Below are 17,757 nucleotides of genomic sequence, written 5' to 3'. Positions count from 1 at the left end.
AGGCTGGCCTCAAGTGATCCACCTGCCTCAGCCTCCCAAAGTGCTGGGATTACAGGCATGAGCCAGCGTGCCTGACCTCTCTTCTTGATTCTTCACACTGTTCTTTGGTCCTCTTATTCCCCTGCCCCTTTGCTGAGTTTTCTCTACCTGCTCCTTAAACATTGGTGTTCTCTTGGCTTCTTTTTCTCTTACGGCAGGAGTATCAGCTGGATGTTTCATAGGCACTTCAAACTTCACATTCTCTTCTCCTTGTTTTCTGCATTAAACCCTTTACTAGCTCTCCACTGTTTTTCACCATCATGAGGGAAAACGAGAAATAATGTGGGCTGGTGGGAGGCAGTCTGGGGCGGTAACCCTGTATCTGAAATACTCTAGGGATCCATGTTTCTTTCAATAGTCAAACTAAGCATTCCCCAATCCCATCCCCAGATATCTTTGAATAAAATCAATAAAAATCAGTAAAAACAGGAAATATATATATATACACACACACACACACACACATGCATATATACACACATGCACGGAGGACCATACCAAGGTCTTTTTCAGGTCAAAAAGGGTTTTCACATTGACCTTTTTGTTATTTTTAAGTAAGTATTTTTCCTCAGAATGTTCCTTTAGTTAAAAATCAGGTTTAATCTGGAGCTCTTACGTAGATTTTTCTTTGATTCCTACTGAACACCTACCTACTGGCCATGGTTTCTTTGAGGAAAAAAATACCATTGCTGAAGCATTTCTAAACATTGTTAATGCATGCAGAAAGGACTACATGGACTTTCCAAGCAGCTATATAAGGTGGCTCAAGTAACATTATTATTTATTTTGGTCTAAGCCCTTTCATAACATCCTTTTAAAATACAAAGAGAATGGCTACGAAATGGTGCCAGAACCCAGAAGGCCCAGCCGGACTGACAGGAGCTCCGAGCAGTTCACAGGACAAGTAGGGACCCGCCGTACCTCTCCCGTTTCTGTGCTTTCTCTAAATGCACCAGGTCCTCTCTTTACTGCCCATGCTTTTAAACTATGAATAACAAATTTTAAAAGAAATCTAGCAGTGATTAATGGAGACGTCAAATAACACTGTACATGGGCTTTGTTAAGAGACAGGTAACCATTCTTAACAGCTCTTTTCCCAGAGGAGGCCTGGGTGGGCAGAGAGGCGTCCAGAGTTTAGGAGCTGCTTTTATTGCAGACTGTGCCTTGGCTAATACTATCCTCTATGTACTGGCTGCCTGTGTCACTCCTGCTGAGGACTGTGGAGGGGACGCGAGAGGGACGCCTCTCTGGGTTCTCCTGAGAGAAGCAGCAGATCATCTTCTTCATGGTGCCGTACATGTCCTCGTCCTTGTAGGAGTAGATGATGGGGTTCATGACGGAGTTGAGCAGCGCCAGCAGCAGGAACCACCTTTTCACGTGCTGCACACCACACTGCCTGCAATTCAGGCCATCGAGGAGCAGAACCACCAGGCCTGGGGTCCAGCACACCACGAATGCCCCTGCAAGGAGAGAAGAGGAAGCAACAGACGCTCAGACCTTAAGGTGCTGATTCAGGTTTTCTTCTCTCCCAGCCTTCAGTCAGTGGCATCAAGGGGCCCTCATGATTTGTTCTGACAACTGCAAGGCAAACTTCCACCTACCAACTGAGCATTTGAGACCTGCGCTTGGTACAGGCAAATAGCTGGGAACCTCCTTGACTATCAGTCACATTTCATTTCACTTTCTTTTCTGCTTACCCAGGTCTTGTGATTATGAGAGGCTCACATTTACATTCTGCTTAGGAGGCACTGCACATGCATGATCTCTGTTAGTTCTCTGAACCACACTGGGAGGCTGTTGCACTCATTACCCACATTGGACAGACAAGAAAAGCAAGGCCCAATTCTAGGGGGAGATGAGGGGAGAACTCTCTGACTCCAGGGCTCCTACACTTCACCCTACATTCTGCTGTTCTAGAAATCAGATTTTCTAAATGTGCTCTTGAAAATAAGACACAATGAGTCTATGGCGTCCTCCTAGTGGTTTAACTAAGTCACCTACTCATAAATTTCATTCTTCATAAATTCATGTGGATGCTTAGTAAGCACTATATTCTTTTTGATATATTCATGGGCCATCTGCATAATCGTCTGCTCTACATTTAGATTTTTTGGTCAGAAATAAATCTTTCATGATGAGATAGTTAAAAATCTACTTTTCAGACTCTATAATTGAACATGAACAGTAGTCTGTTCTGAGTCTCTAGCCGCAGGATCGTACTTACCTTACATCTAAATTTCATGATGTTTTTCTCCTATAAGACATGGATCTACTGTTTCCCTACTATTATCATAACCTCAGATAGCAATAACGACTAATCTTTATATAGCACTTACTATAAGTGAGGCACTGGGGCAAATGCTTTCGTTGATTAACTCACAGGACCACACTATGACATTGGCATTATTATTATCGCAAGGAAACTGAGGCACAAGGGAAGTTAAGTGACTTGTCTATGATCAAATAACTCTTAAGAGACACGATTTTGAACACAGGCCATCTTTCTCCATGGGCTGTGCTCTGGGCCACTATATGACCCGCCCCTATAGTATGATGTGGTTGCTTTTGTCGAACGTCCTTGTCATCTAAATGCACTTGCTTGTCCATTCATAAATATTCATCTGAAGCTTACAATGTGCCAGAAGCTGTACTAGACAGTGAGTGAGGTGAAGGCCATGCACTCAGGGAGCAAAAGTACTAACAGAGGAGATGACAAACAAGCAAGTCTATAGATGATATCACCAACTACTCTCCTGGTTAGAATTAGTTCTGCACAGCATTTCTCTTGTTGCTTTATCTTCCTTCTAAGAGATATAATACTAAGCAGGGTAAGCCAAGGATTATAGAGAGGCAGTGTAAGGGAGGGAACAGGCACGAGCTTTGGGGTCAGACACATATGCACAGCTCAACCTATGAGCGACCCGAATTATGGGAATTACTTCACTTTTCTCAGCCTCCATTCCCTCCTTTATATAATAAAGCTAATAAACCCAACCATGTGAGGTGGTGGTTGTGAGGATCAGAGGTCACGGAAAGTGGTACTCAACACTGTGGTGGGTTTACTGAGCAGCAGTTATCATGAGGTGCTTTGTTTCCACAAAAAAATATCCATAGGTTTAGTAGCTAGCAGGGGGGTTGAATTCCTTATTTCATAATTACAGTTCAGCAGTGGTTCCCTTTTTTTTTTTTTTTTTTTGAGACAGAGTCTCGCTCTGTCACCCAGGCTGGAGTGCAGTGGCCGGATCTCAGCTCACTGCAAGCTCCGCCTCCTGGGTTCACGCCATTCTCCTGCCTCAGCCTCCCAAGTAGCTGGGACTACAGGCACCCGCCACCTCGCCTGGCTAGTTTTTTGTATTTTTTAGTAGAGACGGGGTTTCACCGTGTTAGCCAGGATGGTCTCGATCTCCCGACCTCGTGATCCACCCGTCTCGGCCTCCCAAACCCTGTATTATTATTTTTGGTCTGGCTGATATATGTGAATAAAGAACTGGATTGGAGATAAGAGATCAGAGATTTGGGTCCTAATTCTTCACTTACTGTACAACTCTGGGAGACCCATGTCATCGCCCTGGGCTCGGCTTCCTCAGCTGTAAACTAAGGACTGACTTTAGGCTAGGTGTGAGTTTTTCTAGTGGTGGGGCAGAACTCGTTAGTGGGTGTGCAGTCAATGTGACAGGTTCAGACTGGTGTTTTGTTTTATTCAGACTGGTTTGAAACAAATGAAAGAATTTGATGGGAAGCCAAGTTTGGAACTACCAGCTTGAGAATTCATTTTAGTAAGTTTTTAGCCATACCACCTGATAATTGTGTCTGAGAAACAAGTAAAATTTGTTTGAGTTTTATGGAGAGTTAAAAGCCATAGTTTCACAGAATTCAGCAGTTTTCCTACTTGGAAAAGAGTTCGGAAGCGGCTTAGCCCTATCTTTCATTCATAGGAAAAAGGCCTTCCCTTCATACATCTCAGGACAATCCAGGCAAAGGAAATGCCCTGGTCAAGGGAGGCTCTTCACCTGCTGAACAATGGTTGCTTCTCTTAAATGCCTTCATTTAGGCCAGGCGTGGTAGCTCACACTTATAATTCCAGCACTTTGGGAGGCTGAGGTGGGTGGATCACCCAGGTCAGGTGTTTGAGAACAGCCTGGCCAACATGGTGAAATTGTGTCTCTACTAAAATGCAAAAATTAGCCGGGTGTGGTGGCAGGTGCCTGTAGTCCCAGCTGCCTGGAACGCTGAGGCAGGAGGATCGTTTGAACCCAGCAGGCGGAAGTTGCAGTAAGCCGAGATCATGCCACTGCACTCCAGCCTGGGCAATAGGGCAAGACTCCATCTCCAAAAAAGTATAAACGAAAAAAATATATAAATACCTTCATTTACTTGAAAAGAAGGATTGCATCCAAACTCTGCCTGTTATACTCTTCCATTTGTTTTGTGTGATCTTCTGCAATAGCCCAGGAAAAGTCTGTGCTTTCTCTATGTGATGTCCTTCAGGTTTTTGAAGACAGTTAATGCTTCGTGTCTTTCTTTAGCCTTTTCTCCAGGAGACACATACATAATTTTATCTACTGGTTCCCAGATGGATACCTCTGGACTCATTCATATTTGTTAATGCCGAGATTTTTTTTTTTTTAAAGTAATCTGGGCTTCACACAAACTCTTCTTTGAACCCTGCTGGTTCCCAGCAGTCATAGTCTGAGCATTGAGACTAAATACTCAAAAGACATTCCTTTTAGTTTTTTCTTATGGAATTTGTGCAGATTGGTAGGCAACTGACTGATACATATTTTCCAGGATTTATCACACACACACACACACACACACACACACACACGCACGCCCTCCCCTCACTTTTAAGCATTAGTCCAGTTACCTGTTTGAACGTTCCTGACATCTCCACATTCTCTATGAATTCTCCAAGACTACAGAGCTCAGGGTGTGGGGGTGTGTGGGGAGGTCTTATATTTAACTGCTGACATAGAGCAAAACCCCCCAAAGAATGAACTGTTGGATAAACTGTGCATCTCTTCCGAGATGTGTTTGGAGAGAGATCTTGGCCTCCAGGTGGAGGAGGCTTGGAACAACTGTGTTTCCCAGGGTCACTGCCGGGGAGCATCAGCTCAAGGCAACATCTCTGAAGCACCTGTTCTCTAGTTTAGCTATCTAGTATGTTTGGGCTGTTCTGTCAAAGAAGATTTGCCTTTTGTTGTTCACTGGAAACAGTATAAACATAAGATCGGCAAGTTTTTATTTCTCTTCTGATACCACGGCCAGCTGATCAGCCAATATTTTTGCTGGATTCCTTCCCTCCTTCCTCCTCCATCCCTCCCTCCCTTTCTTCCTTTCCTTGCCAAAAAAAAATAAAAAATCTTTCCTTTAACAAACCAAAGAATGATGTAATTGTGATATATGCAGCTTCATGGTCAGACACGACATACTACAGAGGGGCCCTTAAGTCCAGAGGTACCCTCCCACCTCTCCTTCACTCTCTTTAGTAATAAGATGCTTTATGGCCCACAGTCCAGCAGCCTAGCATAAAGACAGGAACATGGCTCTGGTGCCAGGCTGCCTGGGTTCAAATCCTGGCTCTTCCACTGATCAGTTGTGTGCCTTTGACCACATCACCTAACTTATCTGTGCTGTAGTTACCTCAGGTTTAAAATGAGGGCAGTATTAGTACCATTCCCAAGGGATTTATAAAAATCAAATGGATTGATTCATATACAATGATTAAAACAGCACCTAACACAAAATCATTGCTCAATAAAACGTTTGTAAGGTTTTAACTGAATGAATTATTTTATGTAATTCAATGAAAAGGGAAAATATGTAGAATTACCATACGACAAACAGCATCAATGTGAAGACTTATTTGGAGTGTTGGGTCATGTGATTAATTCAAAACAGAGTTTTGTGCTGGGGAGAAAACTTTCATGATAAAAAAATCACATCATTAAAAAATTTAAAAATCACATTAAAAAAATTCACAACTAATAATATGAGCGTGGGGTTTTAGGAAAACATTGGCAATGTATTTTTATCCTTTTTTGAGTGTGCGTGTGTGCGATGCACACTTGCAAGGGGGGTGTACTCTATTATTCAAACAAAACTACAAAAAAATTGTGAACTTTAAAAAACAATGCTTAAAAGAATAAAAAATAAGAATACCTGTTTATTTACCACCCAAGTTAAAGAACTTAAAGAAACTTAAAAGAACACTATTGTATCTTTAGAGCGTCCTGGGTGCCCACGCCAGTAGCCCTCTCTCCTGCTGAGATAAACATATCATACATTTTGGGCTAATCATCTTCTTGCTTTTTCTCATGGTTTTCCAATATATGGATGTAATGTTAGACATCATATTGTTTAGATTGATCTGTTTTTCAACTGTACCATGATTTACATTGGTTTTGGTTATCAATGCATTGGAATTCACTTCTAACATCTTATTTTGTTATTTGTTTCATTTTTTCTATGTTTCGTTTTTTTCCCCCTCTTTTTTTGTATTGAGATTTTTTTTTTTCATTTCCTTTGGTTTCATTTTCCCCCTTCCATTGGTTTGGAAGTTATAGACTCTATTACATTTTGACTTACATGTTTAACAAAGTATAAAGTTGGCCAGTGTTTGTCCTTCCTTCCCGTCAACATAAGGACCTTGGAACACTGCCACCTGGATTTTTTGGAATTATACAATTTCATATAGAAAGGACTCTTCACATCAAAGTTAGTAGTCATAGCTTTTGATGTCTGGCTTGTTTAGTTTTTCTCTCTTGACAACACAGTAACCCTCTCTTGGGAATAGCAGAGAGAATAAAAGTGTTACTCTGTTATGGGAAATACAGATCACTGCAGCTGGATGGGGCCTTAAAAATAACTAGTGTTTTTCAAACTTTTGACCAAGCCAAATGGAAAAGGAAGGAACTTTTAAAATAATGCATATTCCCTGGTCCCACATCAGACCCAATAGTCAGAATCTCTGGGGTGGGACACAGAAATCTGCAGGACTAAAAAGTTCCCTGGGTGATCATGATGCACAGCCAGTTTTGTAACCTGTTTCCCCATGCTGACCCACAATGGTTTAATCAAGCTGACTCCATAAGCAAAACCGTAGATGCCATATAGACTTAGCAAAAAGCCATGGAAAAGAGAGAGGGAGCAGAGTTTTTTCAAACGAGAAAATAAGCATCTCTAGAGATGAATAGCTTCAACTTGCACTTGGGAAAATGTTTGAGCACATATGCAAAAATAAATACACAAAGAGTGGCAGCAAAAGTAGTCTATAGGCAAGGCATCCACAGTCCTACTCTGCTGCTCTTTGGCTCGCCGTGCCAGGAATGCCTTCTCACTTCCTAATCTGAGGCCTGCTTTTCTTTCTAAGCTTAGTGCATACTCTGCCTTCTCCACTGGAGCTCTCCCATCTCCCCCACCACAGTGTCCATTTCCTCCTCTCAACTCCTGTAGCACTTTCTACCCATAGCATTCACGTGGCACCGGGCACATTACCTGCTTAATTCCTCTCTAGCATTTCCTGAGAGCTCTGGGTCAGGCAGGGTGCTCAGGGCTTTACATGCACTTCCCCTGTAAAACTCACAGTCCTACAAAGTTGCTATTTTTATTATTATCCTAGACTAACATACAATAAATCTGAAATTTAGAGTAGCTCAACAGTTTGTCCTAGGTGCACAAGCCAAAAAATAGAAGTTATCATTTGAACTCAGGCCTGACTTCCACATGCAAACTCTTGAGCACTGAACTATACTAGAGGTAGTTTTTGATACATATGTCTTGCGTCTCAGGCGTGTTCTAAGCTCCCTAAGCATGTACGCTGTGCCTCATGTGTTTGTATTCTTAGAACTAAGTATCGAGCCCCACACTCAGTAGCACAGGAGATGAGCCAGGTGAATGTGACTGAAATTTATTCATCCCTTCAGGGATTGACAGGGACAGAACCTGGACCTGACGACTCTAACTCCTGTTAATGAGGGTCTCAGTCGAAGTGACACTCAGTTGAGCTGGTGCTGAAGGGCAAGAATGACTGTGCACTGGTGAGAAACAGCGTGATGCATCTGGGCAATTCCAAGTGGTTCAGGATGGTTTTAACCCAGGAAGATGACTGAGGAGTAAGATAAAGTCTGAGAGGTGAACACAGGGCTAGATTCAGAAGGGCCCTGTGTGTAATAATCAAGAGTTTGGATTTATTACAGATCAGACAGTAACAAGCCTTTTTCAACCAGGATTTCATGCGAAAATAAAGTCTGAATGCCCTTAGGCACCCATTGTATGTAATGAACTAACTTCTAAACATCTAGAATGGTGTGAGTTATGTACCAACCTCGAAAAGATTAAGAAAATATTTCTATGTTCCACGGTTCATAAAGGAACCCCATCGAGAAAGTCTAGATCAAAGTTTTTCCAGACAAAGTAGCAATTCAGTGGGTCGTGAAATCAATTTAGTGAGTTGCAACCAGCAATTTTTAAAAAAAATGAAATAGAAACAGAAAACATCAGAGTGCATCAAGTATAGTAAGGGCATGTTTCATAAAACTTGTTTCAATTACACGGAAAAATAAGTGTGTGAACTGGGCTGTGATACAAAATGTACACTATTTCTTACTGTGGGTCTTGAATTTTTTGTTTTTAAAGTTTGAAATCCACTTCAATAGATCAGTGGTTTTCAAACCACTTTTTTTTTTTTTAAGTAGAGGAATACTTTTCCTAAAGGAAATATCTCATTAAACTTCAAAATCAGAGCTGCTCTGACTAAAGAAAGAGATGGAGGAGGGGGTGTTGACTAAAGCCCTATGTATCAGAATGGGCTCTCATCTTCATACTCCAAACAGCCTCTCCCCATACACGTCCGCACACCGAGGCCCCTCTGAGGGACTCTTGGCAACTCTACTGACCACTACTTTAAAAACACTGTTATAGAATGGTAGTTCTTTGAAGATTTTGAATCAGGGATGTGAACAAATACTGTATTTTAGAGTAAATCTTTATCTGAGTGCTCGGGACGGACTAGAGGTATTTGTGGAACTAGAAGTCAGTTCCAATCGGCATCAGAATCATCTGAGCTGCCTGCTTAAAATTCTGATTTCTTAAAACCTAGTCCTGCCAAATGAGAAAGTGAGGAAGGTATGATCTAGGCACCTCCATGTTAGCCGTCTCCCTGGGGAATGCTTTTGCATAGTAAAATTTCAGTACTGTTGGCCTACGAAGGGAGAGTTATCTGAAAACTAGCTAAAATCCAGGTGAAACTATCAGGATATGAAAAAGCAATGGTTGTGGAGATGGTCAGAGAAGTTGTAAGGCGGAAGGAAATGTGAGACCTGATGAATATTTGGATCTAGGAAGTGAGGGGAGGAAAGACTCCAGGGTGAGTGGGTAGCATGTGGCTATGATAACTAAGCAGGGAGACAGGAGGGACAGGTTTAAGAGGAGGAGACAGTGTTCGGTTTTAGGCGTCGGGCACTTAGAACGTCTGTGGCTTCTCAGGTTGGAGATGTGTAGAAGGCAGCCAGGAGCGTGGGTCAGAACTCTGAGAGCTCCAAACTGAAATGCTGATTTGGGAGTCATCAGCAGTAGGTGGTAACTGAGGCAAATGTCCTTCTATTAATAAATATTTACTAAGCAATTACCTACCATGTGCCAGTGAATGCCTTTATGATGACTAAGTTTGTATAACAAACCTATTTCCTTCTGTGGCCAAGTGACAGGTCAGTTATGTTGATAAGAAGCAATTTTTTTTTATTTTAATGATGTTCTACATTCCTTCAGTATCCGTTTAAGAGACTCACTAACAGTTTGATTAGACTATAAATAAGCTTTCCTCTAGTAATTAAATAAACCAGTTTGAGAGCTGTACTCAAAAATCAATAACATGAGTTCAATGTTAAAGTTTAATGAATAGTATGCTAGAATATTCAATTACAGCACTGAGATGATGACTGCAATTTAAGGTAATCAGAAACATCAAAATAAGGAATGTCTAACACTTTGGAAGGTACAATTATATTGGTGACAAGCGAAGTAAAAGATCTTGCAAAGTCCCTAGTCAACATTATTGTTTAGATACTCGATAACAACCCCCACACCCAAATTTGGAAGTTCACAAAACACCTCAAACAGTACCTTGGTTAATACCTCATCGCCACGTTACAGGAAATAAGAAGGGAGAGCACCCTCCCGTCGGAGAAGCACCCTCCACTGGAACGTATTTCAGATGGTTCAGCATTCCTGGGGTTTTGGTGATGGACAAGGTCTCAGTTTACACAAGGCCTGTTCAACACTCAAACTTTTCTATTCCTTCTATTTAGACTTGCAGCCATATTTCTATCTGTTTAAAAATTCACACAGGCAATTAATCAAAGAATGTTGACATATGAGTGGCACACAAATAAAACATCCGTAATGATAAAAACAATCACACAGAATGCTCTCACTTTGCCACATGGACTACTAATTTCATCAAAAGGGAGGATATATTTTAAATCTGTTCACTCTCTTATTCTTTGTTTTTAGTCTAGGAAAAAGCAGCAGGGCACAAGCAATAATACTAACCTAGTAAGCCGCAGGGCCATCTGATTTACTAAAATAGAAAATTATAACTCTACATAAAAGTCAGGTTTGTGGACCTCATCCTAGGGAGGCATTCTTCTTATTTGAAAAGGAATTGTTAAAGTAGAATTTCAAAGTAAGCATCTACTTTTGGTTAGAAGCATTATAATGTATAAGTCACATATTAACAGAATATTCAAGTGAAAATGCTCTTACGACATTAAAGAATTTGATTAACAATTTAAAAATAACACTTTCAGATGTGGTATGCAGTCCAATTCACATTCATTTACCCACAGCATTTCAGAAGTCCAATAACTCAGAAAATAGATTGCCACATATGTGAAAGGAATGAAAATATATACCTTTAGTAAATCTGACTTACATTTTTATTGTAGAAAAAAGGACACTAAGATGCTTCAAATCGATGATGAGCAGTTAAACATTCCATAAATGATTCATTTAACACTATTGTTACTACTGTTGGACATTTTGACTTTAACAACTGGTTTTAGATACTTGTTTTAAACTTGTGGCCAGTTTTCCAGCTTTGAAAACTGAAAATCTTGATACCAAGGGCAATAAAAGATAAAATTTAAAGCAGAGGCATACCAGCTAGAACCACTGCCTAGACCTAATTCTAGTGTTTAACTACAGGCAACAGCTGGAAGTCATAAACCGTGTAAGAAAACACCATCTCCACCTCCAGATTCCACTTTAAGTGTTATGTGTTCTAAACAGCAATGCCTCAGCACTTCACTAGCTATTATATCAAGGGCTCTGTGGCAGCTAAAAAAGGTGAGGTCAGCTGTGTGTACTGACAGAGCAGCAGCTATTTGCCTGCTATAATCTTAAAGAATGACAGATCCCAACTAACCTTCCCAAGGATTGGACATTCTTCCTGCTGAAGTCACTCCTTTGGATTCAGAAGTCCTCTGTTGCAACTCACCTAGAAATGCTAACATATTAGGCTATGGGCATGTAATATTTAATCACATAAACTGTCATTAGTACAGAACAGGGCCCTGGGGGAACGTATAAGAGATATCTCTGATGGGGTTGAAACATTGTGAAAGGACTACAGCATTGGACATTGCACAAGAACCTTGACCTACCTAGGACACAAGATTCTGGACATAACAGATGGCACAAAAATCATTCGGAGTTCAGAGGAAAGGAGTATAAATGAAGTGGCAGGCACTGGGGGAGTGGTTGAAACCATGCTGCCTTACAGAGAGATGGGCCTGGAAGAACTATAGCATGGTACAGCTCAGGAATGACATGGTCCTGACACAGGCTACCACTTTCCATCCTCCACTCATGGTTGATAAACCATGACACTATTTGTTTCCGGGCTCAGATATGGCCTAGAATCTCTTGCAGCACAATGCTCCAAGCAGTCTCTGGCAATCAAATAGAATCAGCCTTGAAATGAAACCTCCTTATCCCCATTAGAGTAAAATGAGCATAGGGTTGAAATCAAGCAGACCCTGAGTTGAAATCCTGGTTAGGATTAAGGGCAAATCAGATCACCTTCCTGGGCCTCCATTTCTTAACTATGGAATGAGCATGATGATATGACCCAATAGGATTTTTGTGAAAATTTAATGAGATAATATGTGGAAAGTGTCCAACACAGAAAGCACTCAGAAAATATTAGTTCTGACTACCCAGATAGTGTTGGTTACTTCCTCTGCTGTCCTTCTTAGGCAACTTATAAGCAGATCTGGGAGAGTGTTTCAGTTGCTGCTGTGTGCCCACACAATTTCTCACACTCTGCCCTGTTTCTGTATCCATCTGGCTGTCCTGCTAGACTGAGACCCTCGGGGGAGATCTCTTTTGTGTCTTATTCAACTTAGATTACCCAGTGCCTCGCCAAATGCCACACACCTAGTGGTGCTTAATAAATGTTTGCTGAATGAAGGAGTAAGGAGTCTTGATTCAAGTCCAGATCCTGGACTACAGTGTGAGTTTTAAAAGGCCATTCTATTTCTCTGCTCCCAGTTTCTCCATCTATATGTTACTGGGATTGGACGAGAATGCCCTGTAAGGGTCCTGTCTGCTGTTACATTTGATAGTTGTGGGATTCTCTCATAGTGTCCTTTAGTCACAGCCAACACGCAGTGCTAGGAACTAAGGAGAAAGGCAAACATGGATGCTCTGCATTGTGCAATGTGAGAGAATCTTGTGGTGAAACTTAAGACACCTGTCACCTGACTCCAGCAAAAACTGGGATCTTGATGGAATACAGGAATGCTCTCAGATATTCAATATCTAACATGCAATGGGCATTTGTTAAGTGTCAGGCACTGTGCTGATCGCTGGGAATAGCAAGATAAGAGACAGAGGAATAAATGATTCCAGGCAAGATATACCCAAGATGATGTAAGGGCACACTGCCTAACTGTCTTCACAAGGGCTGAATTTAATGTTCTCTGCAAGCCACCATGTTCTGTGTTTTTAAATGGACAGGAATGTTAAGAATCCCTCTGGTTGGGCATTATGGATAAAGGTGATGCAAAGGGGCTCACCGAACATCCGCTCTTTCTCCAGGTCTCCAGGACTGTACTTTATCTCTCTGCTCTTCTATTCTAGTCACAAATCTATGAGTGTTACACCATGTTTCTAAGCTCCCTCTGTTTAAAAATGCACCATTAAACAAAATGTTGCCAGGTTTGATGATGACAGTAAGAGGTTCCTAACTCAAACAGAGAAAGGCCCAGGAGGCAGGGCCTACTAGCCTGTCTTGGTCACCAATACGGTGGGCAAACCCTGAGGATCTCAGTCCCCGCTTACTGTGGGTACTCAGAAAATCTGACAATGAACAGAAGAACAAATGTATAAACAATATTCCAAAGTTACAGAGCAATCACACTAAGTACTAATGAACCCTTCAGGCTATTTAAATGATGTGAAAACCAGTATAAAAGCACCATATGGACATGACTTTCCTGAGTGTAAGGTCTTGCTGGGTGTGCACTAGAAAATATAATGATAACGGTGCCTTGTGGAGTTGTGCAGTGTGAAGAAAGGTCACTACTCTAGAGTTCAAGAGTTATTTTACATATATTTTTGAATTATATAAAATAGCAACATATAATATGTATTATAGGTCAGTAGCGCTCAACAGCTATATCTTAAATAAAGGATAGATGTGATTTGTATAGATAGTCTGAAGAATTTCAGTCATTTCATCATGCTAGTATTTGTCATTTTGATGAAATCATATCAGAAAAATTCAAAAAGAACTTTAAGTTTTGAGGTCACAGATACTCTGAAAATACTATAGGTTTTCAAGATTATGTTTCCTTTCTAGCTGACATTTTCTTTGAATGGTTGCCAGGGCTTTTTTTTTTAAATCTTAAATTTAGTAAACTGTAAAATCTTTAGGTCTTTACATTTAGTAAACTCAGCTACATTTAGGAATTTTATAATGCAGCTAACACCCCTGAAAATCATGATTCATCCAAACAGTGGCATACTATGCAGCTATTGAAAATATCGATATGAAAGATGTTTATTATATATCGTTTTTAACCAAAAAAAGGTTCCAAAACACTACGCATAGTATGATTCCATTCTGACTACATTAATTAATTCATTAAATAAACTGATGGATAAATTAACCAGGCATTTGTGCATGTGTGTGCTTAAAAAAATCCTGAAACAGATACCCCAAAATCCTAGCACATATAATCTTTAGGCAACATGATCCAAATTATTTTTACCTCTTCCTTACATCTTTCATTATTGTCTTAATTTTTTGCCACGAGCATGTCTTTCTTTTAAGTAATACATCCTCACTAAAAGTACTCCTGTTTCCATTTTGGGAACAAATACATTTGCATGCACTAGATTTCTACGGCAAGAAACGCTATAAGATTGATACAAGTTAAGAAACTCAGAAGTCATGACTGACTTTCCCAATTAATCTTTTAATGGCAGTTTCACTTAATTTTATCTACAATTTACTAAACAGAAAAATGCACCGCAATGCATTTTATATGAGGGAGTCATTCAATGGTAAAACCACAACATAATCCTTGAAGTGGAACCAATAAAAATCAATTGCATACAATGTGTGCTTTGTTATTGCAGTATTAATTTAAAATTTGTTCTATTAGTTGTACATTAAGTCACAAAAAGCACAGGGAAACATACTGTACTGTACACTGAGCCAAAAGTCACAAATGATCGTTTTCCCTTCTCTCCAAGAGCACACCTCTGGCTGGTCCCCATCAGAAAACAGGGGCTGGGGGAGATGGAAGTCACTACAGATTATGTATTATGGGGGTAGGGGTTGTTAAATTCTTTCATTTATTATCAGAGGACGAAGGTCGACAACTCCATCTTCCAGATAACCAAAGCTTAAAAACCTTTAAAATAGAAGCATACCCTCCCCTCCTTGAGAAGTGGAGCCTACTGATCACACCTCTGTCTTTTCTTGACAAACTGTCATCACCATGAGCATGTTACCCTCAGAGTGGGCGATATGACTGTAGAGTTGCCCTTCACTTGTGCCCTCACGATAGAGCCATACCCGTGTTCCCTGTGCCCCTAACAGGCACTGCTGACCATTCAGTTTGCTAATTTACGGTCGACTTAGAATGCAGATAACCACATCTGGTAAGAACTGCAACTAGATAGAGTCAACAGAGCTCTGAAGAATGGCATCATGCATAAAGCACTTTGAAAGGCTTTGAGACAACTATTTGTGTTCAGAAGACATTTTCTACCATGGGTGTAGGTACCAGAAGATTGTTTTATAGATTAAATAAGTCCAGGGACACCAAGAACACACAATTCATATCCACATGGGCTAATTTTAAGAGTTCATTCTTTCTCATGAAAGATGGACAACACTCCACCATTGTGATTACTGAAAATCCAAACAAACAAAAAACAGCTAAGCCAAAAGAAGAGGAGGAGGGGGTGGAGGGGTAAAAAGACGAAGAAATAATTATTTAGCAAGTATTTATAGCTTAGTTACCAAGTTTCATCTGAGACCTGGACACTGGCACTAGGACCCAGGAAAACACATTCATCTCTCTCTGTCTCTCTTTTTTTTTTTTTTTTTTCCTCTATTCCAGGCCCTCACTAAAAGCAGGATAAGTGAGCCTTGGACACACACACAGATGTAGAGATATGCTGCTGTGAGTGTACACCGATAATTCTTAAATACTCAGCTTCTCCAATAATGTATTTTGCTTTTTTATGCTTTTTGCTGCCAGGAGGGGAAAAAATTCAAATGGCAATCATTTATAGTTTTAAATTGGCAGGGGTCTGATTCAGAGCAACATTCAAATTCTATCGAAATACCTTCCACTTGTGACTTCTGATCATATCTAACTTTTCCTTAAGCTTGTTAGAATTGGTATTTACTCTAATTTTCTTCAAAGGGATGTAATATAACACCATCTTTGTTTTCTAAAGGCCTTTTAAAAGTTTACTTTGTAATATACAGAGCAACGTTAGTAAGAATCCCAAGAATATGGCACTAATTACTGATTACCCTTTGAACTGGCAGGTCATAAGGCCACAGGTGGAACATGGACTTGTTTTCTTCCTCTCCTTGTTTCTTAGCTCCTTGGCTGTCCCATGGTCCTCCAGGCCTCTTGTCTCACATGTTCTCCTTTATACACTTTTCTTCATTTTCTCTTTTTCCTCGGGAATTCTACTTCTTGCAGAATTTCCTCAGATATTCTGTAAATATTCTATTTGTGATAGCAACCTCTCTTAATTTAGTAACCCCTTCGAACTTCAAGAGCACTCCATTGATTCCATTGTTCAGATTATGGGTACGACATTGCTGTCCAAGGACTTTATGCATTATCCAACAAGTATTTATTAAGCCCCCACCAGGAGCCAACGTTAGTGCTAATACTCAGGACACAGGTAAACAAGATGGACATGAGCTCTTCCCTAGCTCCTGACTTCCTCGGCTCCTTCTCATAGTTCAGGTCTCAGCTCCAAGGGGATATCTTTGGAGAGGTTTTTCTTTGTGCCATATAAATTAATACCTAGCCCAGCCATTCCCTAAAATATTATTCTGCTTGACTTCCTTGTATCCCTCTCTGCGTTTTTTTTTTTTTTTGTTGTTGTTGTTGTTGTTGTTTTTGCTTATTGGTTGATTGATGGATAGATTGATTTGCTTGTTGTCATTACCCTAGTTGGAAAGTAAACTTGACAGTGGGAACTTTGCCCATTTAATTCATCTGCAGGTACCTTCCATGTATAAGGTGCTGTCTAGTTCCCCTCTAGAGATTCCAATTCCATGAATCTGGAATGGGGCCCAAGAATTTGAATGTCTACCAAATTCCCCGAGGGATTCCCATGCTCAGGTGTAAGTGGGAGGTGCTGGAGTTTATACAAACCCAGATCTCTAACTCATCTGCCAATCTGAAAGTTTGATGACCACATCTGCTTCCATCCCATTGGGGGATCCTTCTCCTGGAAAGATACATTCCGGAGGCTCCTGGGAAATGTCACTTGGTAATAATGAATGGCATGGGCCTATAGGAACTTATAAAAGATCAGGTCAGTCAGGCTCGTGCACAAGAAAAAAATTAATGGTAAGGCACAATTTGGTTAATAATGTACTATAATGATGAAAATATGCATCCAGAAAAAAGAAAAAGAAACATTCTTTGGAAATGTTTTCTTAGTTTGTACTGAGCAAACTTTCAAAGTTTAATAGAAGGAATATGAGGGAATGGGAGTAGAGTAAGGAGCAAAGCAGAAAGCGGCCAAGTAAGGCAGAGGACATAAATAGAATATGTGTAAGAGACAGCAAGGGAAGAAAAGCAAGCGACAGACAGGGCAAGTGGTACAGGGCGATGCCATTAAGGTATCCCATAAAAACCTGAAGAGAGAAGAAAGGCTGCTCTTTGAGTTAAGCCCTAAACCAAAGTCACCATGCAGAGATATTGTAGTACCACACCTGTAAAACCTTTACTGAAATCTGACTGAAGGTAATGACATCTCAGAAGAAAGAATGTCACCAGAACCAGGGTTGTCTAGAAGGACCCTATGCAATTCCCAGAGAGAAAACTTCTTGGTCAAGATCAGCCTGTTCTCATAGCTAGTTCTGCTAGTTCTCTCTTGTTCTGATTCTCTTCAAAAGGCAACCTGTTTGTAACTGAACTTGCCAAGTATTGAGTATATGAACTC

General features: G+C 40.6%; 1 protein-coding gene across 1 annotated transcript in view; it reads right to left on the bottom strand.

Moving 5' to 3' along the window:
- Positions 1–729: 729 nt before the first annotated feature.
- The window catches only part of LPAR3 (lysophosphatidic acid receptor 3), an 83,022-nt gene continuing 65,994 nt past the window's right edge, over positions 730–17,757 (bottom strand). Inside the window, exon 3 of the mRNA XM_011982131.1 lies at positions 730–1,499. Within this exon, the coding sequence (XP_011837521.1) occupies positions 1,174–1,499 (326 nt within the window). The 3' untranslated portion in view covers positions 730–1,173. The remainder of the gene's footprint in view (positions 1,500–17,757) is intronic.

This window comes from Mandrillus leucophaeus, unplaced genomic scaffold (genome assembly GCF_000951045.1).
Source record: "Mandrillus leucophaeus isolate KB7577 unplaced genomic scaffold, Mleu.le_1.0 Scaffold235, whole genome shotgun sequence".
Classification (NCBI taxonomy): domain Eukaryota; kingdom Metazoa; phylum Chordata; class Mammalia; order Primates; family Cercopithecidae; genus Mandrillus; species Mandrillus leucophaeus.
This window is presented reverse-complemented; position numbering and strand designations above follow the sequence as displayed.